Here is a 15,703-nt window from a genome sequence, read left to right on the forward strand (position 1 = left end):
AATATGGCAGCCGTTTGGTGGCCTTCCCAATTGACAGTGTATCCAATATATAATTATTCTATTCGTGTTCATGCTTGACGTCGTGTTCCCTGTGTAATATCTTATACGAAGTCAGTCAGATCTGGAAATCTGGTGTTTTTGTAGTTTACATCGTGGATTGTTAACCAGGATTGAGCTTATGTTGCAAACTACATTGCATCTTTGAATCTCTGGCCTGCAGGCCAGGAATGCAAGAACCCGGTCATCCGTTTTCATGTTTTGAACAGTATGGGAAATTGTAGATACTGGGGAGCCAATTATTCAGCCCCTGTTGGGGAATAAAAGTCGACTAGATTCCAAGTGAGCCGATCTTATCTCCATTGTTCCAGTCCTGAAGAGGTAATTCATTCCGATATGATCTTCCAAGATGAGCAGCAATCATTCTAGTTTTGTGCACCAAAATGACACATTGAATTTGAGTGGAATAACTAGCTTGTTAAACTAAGCTATGGTTGTGCTCAGCCCTGAAATATTCAATGTGAAAAACAGTTGAGTTGGAGCTCTCTTAAATTTTACATGCTGCATCTCTCATGTCAACCAAGGTAAATATTGTCTCTCATAATTATCTCTTATCAACAGTTGCCAACTCACTTGATACTTGTGTTGGAACTTCAGGCAAGTCCCAGATACGATTGCGTTATTTAAATTACGCATAGACATATTGAACCTATTTCAACTCGAAACAGTTACCACCCTTTCTCAGGGAACTGCCTTGACCAGTCAGAATCCATTTGCCTGGGTGATATGTAAGTAAGTTGTCGTTAACTAACTGTCAGTCATCACATAACTTTGCTTTCTCCAAATACTTTTCATTAGCCCACTTGCCAACCAATGAGTGCACCCTTCTCAGACAGAAAAAGTTATTTTACCTATCCATGCATTTTATTGCATAGAAGATGAGTAACTTCAATAAAATATTTCTTTCAAGAACATAATGGTAAGCTTGATCTGAATCAAACCATTGGCAACATGTATAACTGATCTCCAGTGAGAGTGGAGTTCGCATGAGAGTGGATGATCTGGAGTTTTGACAGTATTTGTTTTCAATTGTGTGTCAAAATAGTCTGTAAATCAGTAACCTGGGCAGGAGAGCAAATAGTCAGTCTTGTCACAGATCTCTCTTTCTGATGGTTCATTAAAATCATGAAATCAGGAGGAGAAGATATAATTGAATTCAGTGATAACTAAGCATGATCAAGAAAGGACAGTACAGAGGACTTTGTTTGAATGAACTACTTTTGAAGTCGACCCCAGTGTAATGTAGGAAGCATCATTGGCAGTTTACACACGAGGGGCCCCACGAAGAATAGTTATGTTATTTCTTGGTTGAAAGATAAGTACTGCCTAAGACATTGGGGAAAGATAGCCTGCTCACAAACATCAACAGAAGTTGCTGGAAATATTCAGTAGTTCTGGCAGCATCTGAGAAAAGAAATTCAAGTTAAAGCCTAGCTCAACTAATGGGAGCTCGGAATATGTCTGTTTATATGCAGGAGATAAGGTGAAGGGAGAGGATAAGGAGTAAACTATAGGTGGGAACAAAGCCGAAAGTGTGAGAACTACAGTTGGACAGACAAAGGAGTCAATAACCATCTGACTGGGATGGTGATTAGCTGTTAATGGAGACTGTTCATGGCTAATAATAGGTAGAGTGTAATGGCAGACTGTGTCCTAACCAGACCTGTGTGTGTGCTCTGGGTTAGTTGGGGGGAGTTCAGCACCTGAAATCATTGAACTCAATATAGAGTCCAGAGGGCTGCAGGGTTCCCAAGCAGGAAATGAGGTTTTGTACTTCCAGCTTGCACTGAGCTTTGCTGGAGCACTGCAGTAAACCTGAGAGAGATGTTGGCCAGGGAACAGGGTGGTGTGTAAAAGTGGCAGGCAGCTGCAAGCTGTCTTTTTTGCGAGCAGAACGTAGAGGCTCTTTGAAGTGGTGACCCAGTCTAGGCTTCGCTTCCCCAATGGAGAGGTAACCACATTATGAGCAGTGAATGCTGTAGTCTAGATTGAGAAGTGCAGGTAAAGTGCTGCTTCAGCTGGCAAGTGTGTTTGGGCTCTTCGATACTGGGCAGGAAGGACATCAGTGGACAAGTGTAACACATTCAGTAGTTGCAGGGGGTGGGGCTGTGGGTAGGGTGTTGGGAGTGAAGGAAGAGGAGTCCAGGGTGTCCCAGAGGGTTCCTTCGGACAAGGGAGAGGATGGGATTGGATTGGATTGTGTTTGGTGGCATCTCGCTGGAGGTGGCGGAAATAGAAATTGTGGCTTATGATCGTCTGGATGTGGATGCGAGTGGCATGGTAGGTCAGGACGAGGGGAAGCCCTGCTGCTGTTGCTGGAAGCAAGAGAGGGGGGTGAGGGCAGAAGTGTGGGAGATTGGTCAGACCCATTTGAGTCCCCTGTCGGCAATTATGTTGGGGAATCCTCTATTGAGGAACAAGGTGAAGTGCAGTCAGTGCAGAGGGAGAGAGATTGGATTGGGTGAGGTGGTGGCAGAGAAATTGAGTTGACCATTGTCATGTCGACAGTTGTTAATGAATGGATTACGTGCAGGTAAAAAGCTGGAAGGAGGGGCCCAGCTGGAGGGAGTGTTGGAGCTGTGCAAGGCAGAGATGAAGACAACAGAAGGAGCGATTGAATTTCAGGCACAACATGATGGTATTCAGGTGGGGACACAGGGATGAAGCTGAGACTTGTGCTGAGTATGCAATATTCAGCATCAGAAAGCGGAAGTTTGGGGTGGATGATGAATACCTGACAGGTGGTAAGGTTGGGGAAGGGGAGGGAAGTTCCAGAAGTCCATGGTATCCTGGAGTTGTTGCATCTTGTGGGCTTTGCCTGAAAGAGACAACCCTGCTGTTGCTTGAGCTGTGCCTTAGAATCTTTTTGCATCAACCTCCAGAGAGCTGCGGTTTTATTGTTAAGAGGAAACTTGTTTAAATCTTTGGGATATTATGACACTGGATAAATCCTCCTGCTTAATTTAAAATCAGCAACACAGAAAAGATTTATCCCATGCAGTAATCTGTACAAATTCAAATGCCCAAGAACTATATAAAGTAAAAATTAACAACTTTATTTCTTAACTAACAACGATTTACAATTCCTTCCTCTAACCTATCTTTTGCCTTCCCTTCGATAATACTCGTCCGATAAAACTCCCAATTGAGATTTACAGGCAAATTCCTAACAACCGACGCCAGTGTGAATAGTATGAGCACTGAGACGCAATTGACGTCTGCCAGTGCTGGACCATGCCATCACATCTGAGTGACATGGTTCGAGTGGGTGTGGAGTTGGGTCACCTGTTCACATGCCATAATAAAGCTTCACAAAAAAAATTTCAGATTTTCAAGCTTTCGGGAATTTTAGCTAAAGGATTGTGAACCTGTACTCTGATTTGTTCTCAATTTGGATTAGCTTATCAGGGAGCTGACAGGAGCAGCTGTTGGCAAACCTCAGTGTAAATTGAAAAATAAACAATATTAACAAAATAAAAAGTAAAACAAAAATCAATTTCATCACTCATAAAGTCAAATTGGTTTGTTTAATTATCAGAGCAGCTGATTGACTTCACTTTCTGTGGTGTTGCATGGAGACTTTGCTCGGCTTTGTGTTCCTGATGTCCGTTTTTCTTTGTAGATTTCTACTGTATTGATTGTGATGCCGAGCTTGGTACAATAGCATGATATTGCTTACCGTCTTCTTCCTTGCAGGTACCAATCTGCCATTAACACAAGATAATTGGAGCAGTGTTGAGATGACCACTCATCTAACATGGTTTTCCAGAACATAAAAATGAAGTGTGACTCTTGCTAGGTTTTCATTCAGTGCTATATTCTGCGATATTTTGAATTGCAGCATTTCACGTGCAGAGTCTTATGAAGTTTTCATTTTCATTTCTGCAGGGGATGTTGAAGAGGAAAAGATGGAAACTCAGGAACCTGAAGGGCAAGAGCCAGAAAAAGTGAGTGAAGTCGTGCATATCTCACAAATGGGGGCATGCTAATAGTTTAGGTCATTTTTCTGAAGTGCTTGATGGGGAAATGTATTATTGCAAAACACTAACTGAGGAATTCATTCTTGCTCAAGGGATAACACAGAGAGCCATGACTTCAATCTTTGTTTGAAGTCTCGTTTGACAATACCTCCAATAGATCCTCACTGATGGATTCTTGGCCTTTGACCTACTCTTCTGGCCACAGTATAGTACTGAATCATGTTCTGTGCCGATGTAAGTTGTACAGGCTTCATTGCCCCACAAAAACGTGCAGGGAGTCCAGCCGTTTGGAAATTAACACTGCTGTCTGATGCTGTTACGAAGGGAAGCATACAGATAAGAGTTGGATGGAATCCTTGAAGTAATATATGGTAAAATGAGGCAAAGTTGTATGGAAACAGGATGCAAAGCATTAGCAAGTGATTGTCTGGCTAATTAGATTGGCAAGTATGTTACCAGGTGAGAGCAGCTCCATTCAACTGGATGATAATGACATGTCTTTGGAGACAGAGAATGAGGTCAAATGCCACAGGCTCTAAAACCAGGTTGAGAAAGAAAAGGAGGAATAGTTTATCTTCATCTTATAACGCTGAGATGTAATGTGAGGTTAACATCAGTATGTCTTAGATATTCTGGCAGGGGAGGAAGTATGATTTGAGGATTTAAGAGATCAAGTACCAGATAAAATTGAATTGGATTTGCGAGTTGAGAACTTTGAGTATTTTGTGAGGAAGGTTAAGTTGCAAATTGAATGGAAGTTTGCAAGGGCTGTTGACATGTCTGGCTGTGTCAGTATTTGTTGCCCAGCAGAAAGTGGTGGTGAGTACCTATAAATTTGGAGAGATGGGGACAAGACGTGAAGAGACACTCACTCACTGTATCAGCTAACATGGTACCTTGGGAAAGAGTTAGGTTTGAGGGGTTTTCTGGAAATTGGTTCAAGGGAACCGTAGTTCAGTCTCATAAAGAAGATGAGCTCGAACACAAAATCATTGTTCCTATGTTTCAGCCTCTTCTTTGTTTTGTCCTGCTTATCACTGAACTCCTTTTAAAAACCAAAAGAACTGCGGATACTGTAAATCAGAGACTGAAATAGAAATTGCTGGAAAAGTTCAGGTCAGGGAGCATCTGTGGAGAGACATCAGAGTAAATGTTTTGATTTGAGTGACCCTTCCTCAGAACAGAACTGAACTCATTTTGTCTTGCAACCTCCCAAAACTTGTGCTTTCTGGACTTGTGATTTTTTGTGTTTCTGTCACTTGCTTTCGTCATCCCATGAATGACAGTTTCTTCAGCTGTCAAGGTTTGTTGTTGCATCAATAAATGTTGTTTCTTAAAATGCTCTGTCAAAGTATATTTCATCTTGAAATTCTATTTTAAAATAATACCTTTTCAAAATTCTACACAGCATTTGCTATAATTCCAAATATTGACGGCACTCCCCAATTTCGAAAAGAGCACTTGAGAACCAAGTTTTATTTTCTCTCTTCGAAAATTGAATCATCACTTTAACCCTTCCAATAAGCTTTGTCAGTTTTAGTCCGGTATTACTGCAGCAAAGACATACTAATGATTTGCTTGGTTGAGATGAAAAAAATCTCATTGCGATGAGTCTCCAAAAGTACTTTGCATGTAATTCTAACATGTAAACAGACCAGTAAATCCGCCAGAAAACAGTACAGCCCAAGAATAGGTCCTTCAGCCGATCATTTCTGTGCTGACCATGATGCCATTCTAAACTAATCCCATTTGCCTTCACATGATCTGTATTGCTCTATTTTCTTTGAACCTTTCCCTTCTTATCTTTAAATCTATGCCCCCTAGTATTTGACACTTCCCACCCTGGCGCCAAAAAAAGACTCCGACTATCCACCTTTATCCATGCCACTCAATTTTATGTGCTTTTATTGGTGTATTGCTTGCAATCCTCTCGCAAAAACTCTCAAGTTTGTCCAACCTCTGCAACTAAAACACTCGAATCAAGGTAATATTCTGGTAAACCTCTTTTGCACCATCTTCCAAGTCCCCACATCCCTCCTATTTATAACTGCACACAATACTCCAAGTGTAGCTGAACTGAGGTCTTATACAACTGCAACATGGCTCGAAAGCAAGCAAGCCATAAAGCCTTCTTTAGAAGTTATCACCATGTGTTGCCACTTTAAGCTGTAGACTTGCACCCCAAGATTCCTCTGTATTCAAGTGCTTCTAAGGGTCCTACCATTTACTGATGTAACAAACAGCAGAGGCACAAGCACTGATCCTTACAGAACACCATTGGTCACAGACCTCCAGTTAGAAAACCCCCTTTACAACCACCCTCTGTCTCGATAACCAAGCAAACTTTATATCCAACTTACCAACTCAGTGTGGATCCCATGTTACTTAATGTTCTGGACTAGCCTAGCATAAGCAACATGATCACATACTTCAGTAAAGTCCATGTAGACAACATTCAGTGTGCTACACTGCAGTACCCTCATCAATCCTCATTGTCACTTAAGCTAGGAACTCCTTTCCCATATGTCTGTAACCTCTTCAATTATTAAATAATCAATTTGTAATTGAGAAAGCATTTTCTGCGCTAATTATTCCAGTAACATACTCAGCATTTAAGCAGTCTAGAAATATGTTTATGTTAGAACATAGAAGAATACAGCGCAGTACAGGCCCTTCGGCCCTCTATGTTGCGCTGATCCAAGCCCACCTAACCTACACTAGCCCACTATCCTCCATATGCCTATCCAATGCCCGCTTAAATGCCCATAATGAGGGAGAGTCCACCACTGCTCCTGGCAGGGCATTCCTGAACTCACGACTCGCTGAGTAAAGAACCTACCGCTAACATCTGTCCTATACCTACCCCCCCCCTTAATTTAAAGCTATGCCCCCTTGTAATAGCTGATTCCATACGTGGAAAAAGATTCTCACTGTCGACCCTATCTATGCCCTTTGTGATTTAAAGCTTAGTGCACTATCCTTCCTTATTCTTGATCTGTGCAGATTGTTACAAAGTTGATCACAACAATTTACATCAAAGACAAGGAAACTTTACAACAGAGTAGTGTATTCACTTGAGTCTTTTTTTAGCAGGTTGAAAAAGAGGAGGCTGAAGCAACTTCTGAAAGTACAGAGAAGATGCAAATCCCATCTCCTAAGGAGCTGGCATCGGAGAAAACTATAGAAAGTGAAGCTGCCAGTACTGACATTAAGCCAAGTAGGTGGATGAAGTGCCTTTTGTGGATTTGGTCATTTTGAAATGGATACTGAACAGAAATATTAATTGAATGTTTCTGTTTGTTTTTTGATTGCAAGTGTTTTGTGAAGTAAAATGAGAGAAGTAGATCGGATAGTGAAGAAGGCATTTGGTATGCTTGTCTTTATTGGTCAGTGCATTGAGTATAGGATTTGGGAAGTCATGTTGCAGCTATACAGGACATTGGTCCAGCTCACTCTGGTCTCCTTGTTATGGGAAGGATGTTGTGAAACTTGAAAGGGTTCAAAAAAGATTTACAAGAATGTTGCCAGGCTTGAAGGAGAGGCTGAATAGGCAAGGGCTATTTTCCTTGGGTGGGTGGGGGGCGGGTGAGTGAGACCAGAACTAGAGGGCGTAGGTTTACGGTGAGAGGGGAAAAATAGAAAAGGGACCTCAGGGGCAACTTTTTCACACAGAGGGTGGTGCATGTATGGAATGAGCTGCCAGAGGAAGTGGTGGAGGCTGGTGCAATTACAACATTTAAAAGGCATCTGGATGGGTATATGAATAGGGAGGGTTTCGAGAGATATGGGCCAAGTGCTGGCAATGGTACAAGATTAATTCCGGATGTCTTGGACTGAAGGTTTCCGTGCTATACATCTCTTTGACTCTGAGAGTGACAAATGTGGAAAGTTTGTGAAAAGAACAGTAGTATATGGTTGGGAAGGAGTTGCCCTGGGAGTCCCCAACAATGACTGTGGACCCCGTGAAGTCTCATGTCCTGAGATTCAATAATTCCTTGCAAAACAGTGTCATAACCCCACTCTTTGTCTACCCCATTGCAGTGGTAGGCTTAAAAAAAATTGCTGTTTTCTAACCAGACCATGGAGTTAATCCGACATGACCATCAACAATTGAAATACACTGGAAAAGTACTGGAAAACAGGCCCAATGCAAAAACATCCTGTTTTAATTGAAAAATAATCACGTGGTACTAACCGATCAGTGGGAACTATCTCAAAGAGCTGTGACGCTGGGCCAACTGGATATGTTGGCTCAGCACAACAGAATTCTGGGAGAGTACTGAAATGATGATGCGTCTTGTAATCTTAGTTTCAGAATAGTATTAATATCTAGGTCTTTGTCAGCTTCAAGGGACTTCACCTTGGACTGGGATTGTGAATGGAGCCAGGAGTTCTCTAGATCAGTCGTCGTTAAGCAGGCTTCATGATGGGCAGAAGACAGTGAGACTTGTTGAACATGTCTAACATAGTCTGAGCACTCAGTAGTGTGCATGTGTTTCCAATCTATCTGAAGGAGATGACAGCGAAATATTTATTTACTGATACATTTACTGCTTCATGCATATTTACATAGTCAGTATGGTTTTGTGAAGGGTAGATCGTGTCTCACAAACGTTATTGAGTTCTTTAAGAAAGTGACCAAACAGGTGGATGAGGGGAAAACAGTTGTTGTGATATTTATGGATTTCAGGAGGGCATTTGATAAAGTTCCCCACGGTCGGCTATTAAACAAAATATGGAGGCATGTGATTGAGGGTGATTTAGCAGTTTGGATCAGAAATTGTTTTGCTGGAAGAAGACAGAGGGTGGTGGTTGATGGGAAATGTTCATCCTGGAGTTTAGTTACTCGTGGTGTACCCCAAGGATCTGTTTTGGGGCCACTGCTGTTTGTCATTTTTATAAATGACCTGGATGAGGGCGTTAAAAGATGGGTTAGTAAATTTGCAGATGACACTAAGGTCGGTGGAGTTGTGGTGAATGCCGAAAGATGTTGCAGGTTACAGAGGACATAGATAAGCTGCAGAGCTGGGCTGAGAGGTGGCACATGAAGTTTAATGTGGAAAAGGGTGAGGTGATTCACTTTAGAAGGAGCAACAGGAATGCAGAGTACTGGGCTAATGCTAAGATTCTTGGTAGTGTAGATGAGTAGAGAGATCTTGGTGTCCAGTATGTAGATCCTTGAAATTTGCAACCTAAGTTGATAGGGTCGTTTCGAAGGCATATTAGATTAGATTAGATTACATTACAGTGTGGAAACAGGCCTTCGGCCCAACAAGTCCACACCGACCCGCCGAAGCGCAACCCACCCATACCCCTACATTTACCCCTTACCTAACACTACGGGCAATTTAGCATGGCCAATTCACCTGACCTGCACATCTTTGGACTGTGGGAGGAAACCGGAGCACCCGGAGGAAACCCACGCAGACACTGGGAGAACGTGCAAACTCCACACAGTCAGTCGCCTGAGGCGGGAATTGAACCCGGGTATGCAACTTTTATTCTCTCCATTATGAATGGGAATGTTACATGTGTCCCAGTTGCAGGAAGTATAGTTCCTGAGCTATTCCTAAGCAACAGTAGGCCATTCAGGTCAAGGAAGGTTGAATGACAGGGGTGTGTGCAATTATTTATGGAGATTCAGTTTGATTGTGAGTTCTCATGTATGACATAATAGATGCTTGTGCCATATTTGTAATTTAGACAGTTTCAAAACACTCAACCATAATTTGTTCATCTTTGTGGATTATTCCATCAATGCTACATTTTTGACCATTACTGACTGCCCTGCAAAGGTGATGCTGTCATAATTGTAAAGAGGTAGTGGCCTAGTGATATTATCACTGGACAACTGTGAGGAACGGAGTTCAAATCCCACTATGGCAGAATTTGAATTTAATAAATATCTGGAATTAGGATTGAGTCCATTGTCAATGGTTATAAAAACCCATCTGGTTCACTAGTGGGTAGCGCAGTAGCTCAGTGGTTAGTACTGCAGCGCCTCAGCGCCATGGATCTGGGTTCGATTCCCGCATTGGGTGACTGTGTGGAGTTTGCACATTCTCCTTGTATCTGCGTGGATTTCCTCCCACAATCCAAAGATGTGTGCGTCAGGTGAGGAAGTAATGCAAGAAGTTTGGAGAAAGATGATTTCTTTTGAAGGGAGCAAATTATGGGGAAATGCAGTGGTGATTTTTTTTTGACATCTCAGGATGAAGGCTTCAAATTTTATAGCATGACAAGACAAGCCAACTCTGTTGTTCATTGAGTTCTGACAATTTGTTTTTTGAATTGTTGATGTGTTCAATTAACGATCAGTTTTGGTAGTGAGAAAGGAGAAACTGTGTCCAGTGGAGAAGAAAAATGTGAGCTGCCAGAAAAAAACATGAGGGAACTTGTTCATTTGCAGGCAAATTGCTGTACTCTTGAAAATTCAATCTTAAAAGACAATGGAAGAAGATTGAATTGTAATATGATAAGAATGGGTAAATACTTCAAGGGAAAATTATGACTGTGTTATGCAGAGCATATGCTGAAAAGGCTGAAGCAGGATGAATTGAAGGCATTGTTGTATCCAATAGTCTGCTCAAGTGTAATATGATGAATGAACAATCCGAATGCTGTGTCATTGCATGATATTCTAAAGTTGAGATGATTGACTCTTTTCTCCATCCCCCAAGAAGAGCGCTGATTAGCACTGCTGCTTCAGACAGTGCCAGGGACCCAGGTTTGATTCCAGCCTCTGGCATCTATCTGTGCGGAGTTTGCATACTTTTCCCCATGTCTGCATGGGTTTCCTCCGGCTGCCCTGATTTTCTCCCACAGTCCAGTGATGTGCAATTAAGGTGAATTGGCCGAGCTAAATTACCCTTCATGTCGAGGGATGTGTAGATTAGGTGCATTAGTCAAGGGGAATGTAGAGTAATAGCTATGGGGAACAGGTCTGGGAAGGATACTCTTCGGAGGGTTGGTTTGGACTTGTTGAGCCAAATGGAGTGTTTCCACACTGCAAGAATTCTATGATTCTGTGACTTAGGAAAACCATCGAGATACTGTGCAAGATTCTAATGGAGAAAATTGAGGTGTGTTAACATGGAGTATGGGTGGCAATGTAATTATAAATTAGTAAGAAACAATGAGAGGGGGAAGTGGTTTGTCTTGCCAAGAGTACTGAATGCAGCCGATACATGGGAATATGCAAGTTCATCTCCAAGCCACTCGCCATGCTGATTTGGGAAATTAGCGCTATTCCTTCACTGCTGCTGGACCAAAATCCCTTTTCAATAGGTTTGTGGATCCACCTATAGTACATGACCTACAGCAGTTTGACAAGGTAGCTCACTGCCACCACTTCAGGAAACTTGATATGGGCAATAAATACTGGCCCAGCCAGCAAAGCCCCTGTTCTGCAAGTGAATAAATAAAGACGTTTGGGATCCATTTGGGAATTCAGATGCCAACGTGAAGGATTCATTGTGATGATGCTGTGACTTCAATTTATTTTGTTGCTTTTTTTTTGTTTGAGCAGAGGTTGCAAGGCAGAGGCACTGAGCAATCCATCAGAACCATGAGAGTAAACCGCTTGGGAGGCCTTGAGTTTTTGTTCAAACAGCCTGAATGGATGTGGCCAGCTTTCTCAGATCAGGATTTCTAGGTTTTTGAGTTTAGAAACTATTGGGGTCTCAACTGATTTGGAATCTTCAGTGGATTACTCCTGGTTGTGCACTCTGAATTTTCTCCATGTTTTTCCTCCTGGTTTGAAGCACTGAATATCCGAATATCTGTGTTTGAATTTTCCTTTTTGCCAAGGAGTGTGTTTATGGGATGTTTGGACAATTATGGAGTCAAAGGGCTTGGAAACAGACCCTTCAGTCCAAACTCGTCCATGCCAACCAGATATCCCAAATAAATCTCGTCCCATTTGGCCCACATCCCTTGAAACCCTTTCTGTTCCTATACACACCCTGATGCCTGTTAAATGTTGTAATTGTACCAGCCTTCTCCACTTCCTCGAGCAGTTCATTCCATACAAGCACCAACCTCTGCATCAAAATGTTAGCCCTTTGGCCCTTCTTAAATCTTTCCCCCCTCCCCCTAAACCTGTGCCTTTTGGGTTTGGACCATTTACCGTATCCATGCCCCTCATGATTTTTATAAACCTCAATATGGTCACCCCTCTGCCTCCAATGCTCCAAGGAAAATAGCCCCTGCCTCTCTCAGTAGCTCAAACTCTCCAAACTTAGCAACATCCTTATAAATCATTTCTGAACCCTTACAAGTTTCGCAACATCCTATAGCAGGGAGACTGGAATTACACAGTATTCCAAAAGTGGTGTGAAATATGTTCTGTTCAGCCACAATATGAGCTCCCAACTCCTATTTTCAATACTCTGACCAATAAAACTAAGCATACCAAACACCACCTTCACCATCCGATTTACCTCTGACTCCAAATGCAAGGAATTATGAAATTGCACTTCAAGGTCTCTTTGTTCAGCAACACTCCCAGGACCTTACCATTAAGTGAATAAATCCTGTCCAGATTTGCCTTTCCAAAATTGAGCTGCATTTATGTAAATTAAATTCCATCTGCCACCCATTGGCCCATCTAATCAAGATCCTTTTGTATTCTGAGATAACTTTCTTCGCTTTCCACAATACCTCCAATTTTGGTGTCATCTACAAGCTTCTAACTTCCCTTCTATGTTCATATCCAAATCATTTATATAAATAACAAAAAGTAGTGGACCCAGCACCAATCCTTGTGGCACTCCACTGGTCTCACCTCCAGTCTGAAAAGCAACCCTGTCTTCTCTCTTGGAGCCAGTTCTGCATTGAAATGGCTGGTTCTCCCTGTGTTCCATGCAGTCTAACCTTCCTAACCAGTCTACTGTGAGGAACCTTGTCGAACGTCTTGATCGATCATATCCACCACTCTGCCCTCATTGATCCTCTCCTTTTGCGACTGCAAAAAACTCAATCAAGTTGGTGAGACAGGATTTTCCCACACACAAAGCCATGCTGACTATTCTAATTGGTCCTTGCCTTTCCAGATAGATGTAAATAGTGTCCCTCAAGATTCCCTCCAACAACTTGCCCACCACTGATGTCAGGCTCACTGGTCTATAGTTCCCTGGCTTTTCCTTCCCACCTTTCTTAAATAGTGGCAACCTCCAGTCTTCCGGCACCTCGCCTGTGGCTCTTGATGATACAAATATCTCAGCAAGAGATCCCACAATCACATCCTTAGCTTCTCTGAGTTTGAGAGTACATGTGATCAGGTTCTGGGAATTTATCCACTTTTATGCGTTTCAAGATATCCATCACTTTCTCCTCTGTAATGCGGACATTTTTCAAGATCTCACCATCTATTTTTCTACATTCCATATTTTCCATGTGCTTCTCCACAGTGAACACTGATGCAAAACACTGATTTAGTATCTCCCCATCTCCTGCGGTTCCACATACAGGCTGACCTGCTGATCTTTGAGGTGTCCTATTCACTCCCTAGTTACTTTTATAACCTTTAATGTCTTGATAGAATCTCTTTCGGTTCTCCTTAACCCTGTTTGCCAAAGCTATCTCATGTCCACTTTTGATCGTCCTGATTTCCCTCTTAAGTATACTCCTACTGCCTTTATACTCTTCTAAGGATTCTCTCAATCCCTGCTTCTATACCTGACAAATGCTTCCTTCTTATTCTTGACCAAAACCGCAATTTATCCAGTCATCCCGCATTCCCTACACCCACCAGCTTTGCCCTTTTATCCTAACAGGAACATATTGTCTGTTGACTCGTTATCTCATTTTTGATGACTTCCCATTTTCCAGCCATCCCTTTATCTGAACATTCCCCATGTTCGTGGAGGCTGAACATGAGTAATGGTTGTGAACAGCATTGTGTTTCCATGTTGTACCTTCTCTGAAGAAGTTAGTTAAATTAGTTCTGAGTTTGTCTTCAGCGGTTTTGTATCTGTGTGCCTGTAACTTGTCACGTTTGAAGTTTATATCAAAATTCACTCAATAATTATAGGGAATTATTGGAGATTAGGATAAAACTATACTAAATCAAAATCATGTGATTTTAAGTTCCACAGTGAACCTGCAACAATCTCATTCTCTAACTTCACTGTTTGGAAGATGAGGGGGTCATCAGTGCAGATTATTATGAATTGAGGATGGATGTTTTCGTGTATAGAAAGTCAAGTATCCAAGTCTGTTGTCACTCTTGCCTCTTTCGATGTCGGTGAGAATCTCTCCCAGGCTCTCGAATATCTAATTACTAATGAGATACCTTTGCACAAGCTGTGCTTCTGGGAGAACTGGCAGGATTTCAATTAGTTTTAAAGTATCTGGATGTAGGTTTGCTTGTTGAAGGTTCATTTTCAGACATTTCGTCACCATACTCGGTAACATCTTCAATGAGCCTTCGTTTGTCTGAAAATGAACCTTCAAGCTCTGCGAGCAAACCCATACATCCAGAACCTCAACCTGAGCTACAAATCTTCTCATTTTAAGCACCTGTCAAAGAACAAGGCATGCATTTCCATGATATGTTTTATATGGAAGACTAAGCAGTGATTTTGAAAGGCAAATGGATTGATTCAATTCTGAAAAAGATAGAAGTGCATGCATAAAACTGCATTTGTGCTTTATGGAGCGGTGTTTAAATTTCTGTGCCTACTTAAAGTAACTTTGTCTTTAATCTGATAGTTGTAGCAGATGAAAAAGACAAAGAGGAGAACAAGGAAAATATTGATGTCACTGCCAAAGACAAAGAATTGGATGTTGGGAAGAAGAAATTAGAGCAGCACATTGGTGAAGGGAACATAGTCACTGCTGCTGCAGCAGCTCTGGCTTCAGCTGCTACAAAGGCAAAGGTAATTTTCATCGACTTAACTTTTTTTTGTTGAGACTTAAAGTTATAGTGTTTTTCATGCCTTTGGGACATTTTCCAAATGTTTCAATCAATGTACTTTAGAAATATGGTCTGCATAATGTAGGGAGATGCAGCAATGCAGTTAACTGCAAGGTCACATAAGTAGCAGCGAGTTAAATGACTAGTAATGAAGGTTGATATTGGGGTCACATTTTATTTGAGTACAATGTAAAAAAAGCCCAAGTAAAAGTCCAATTATGGAAAACTTCCCAGTTGGAGTCATACCTCTGTGTGCTCAGCTGGTATCATGGATAGTGCTGTTTTCATTCTTCATATTATTTCCATGAAGGATAAAAGAATTTTGACCAAAGGATGTGTAGTCAGATTACAGTCCAATAGTCTACAACTTGAACATTGTTTTCACGACTGTAACTTTATTCCAGCCATTAGCTTGATGCGTACTTTATTTCCTTTCAATACATTAGGTCTCTGGAACTCCCTCACTTAAAGGGCATGAATATTTCTTTCCTTGTCATTGACTCACATTGAGTGTTTAGATGGAGAGGAATTTGTTAAGTGCGTACAAGAAAATTTTCTGATTCAGTATGTGGATGTTCCATATTAGAGAAGGTACAAAACTTGACCTACTCTTGGGAAATAAGGCAGGGCAGGTGACTGAGGTGTCAGTGGGGGAGCACTTTGTGGCCAGTGACCATAATTCTATTCATTTTAAAGTAGTGATGGAAAAAGATAGACCAGATCTAAAAGTTGAAGTTCTAAATTGGAG

The 15,703-nt window shown here is 41.7% G+C and overlaps 1 protein-coding gene across 2 annotated transcripts in view; it reads left to right on the top strand.

Annotated features, from left to right (window-relative positions):
* Positions 1–15,703, top strand: part of smarcc1a (SWI/SNF related, matrix associated, actin dependent regulator of chromatin, subfamily c, member 1a) — a 218,938-nt gene that overhangs the window by 140,309 nt on the left and 62,926 nt on the right. Inside the window, exons 22-24 of one of the 2 annotated variants that reach the window (XM_043687999.1) lie at positions 3,946–4,004; positions 7,128–7,254; positions 14,751–14,917. In XM_043687999.1, coding sequence (XP_043543934.1) covers positions 3,946–4,004; positions 7,128–7,254; positions 14,751–14,917 — 353 coding nt within the window. The remainder of the gene's footprint in view (positions 1–3,945; positions 4,005–7,127; positions 7,255–14,750; positions 14,918–15,703) is intronic. The other variant, XM_043688000.1, reaches the window with a different exon arrangement.

Source organism: Chiloscyllium plagiosum, chromosome 4 (genome assembly GCF_004010195.1).
Source record: "Chiloscyllium plagiosum isolate BGI_BamShark_2017 chromosome 4, ASM401019v2, whole genome shotgun sequence".
NCBI lineage: Eukaryota > Metazoa > Chordata > Chondrichthyes > Orectolobiformes > Hemiscylliidae > Chiloscyllium > Chiloscyllium plagiosum.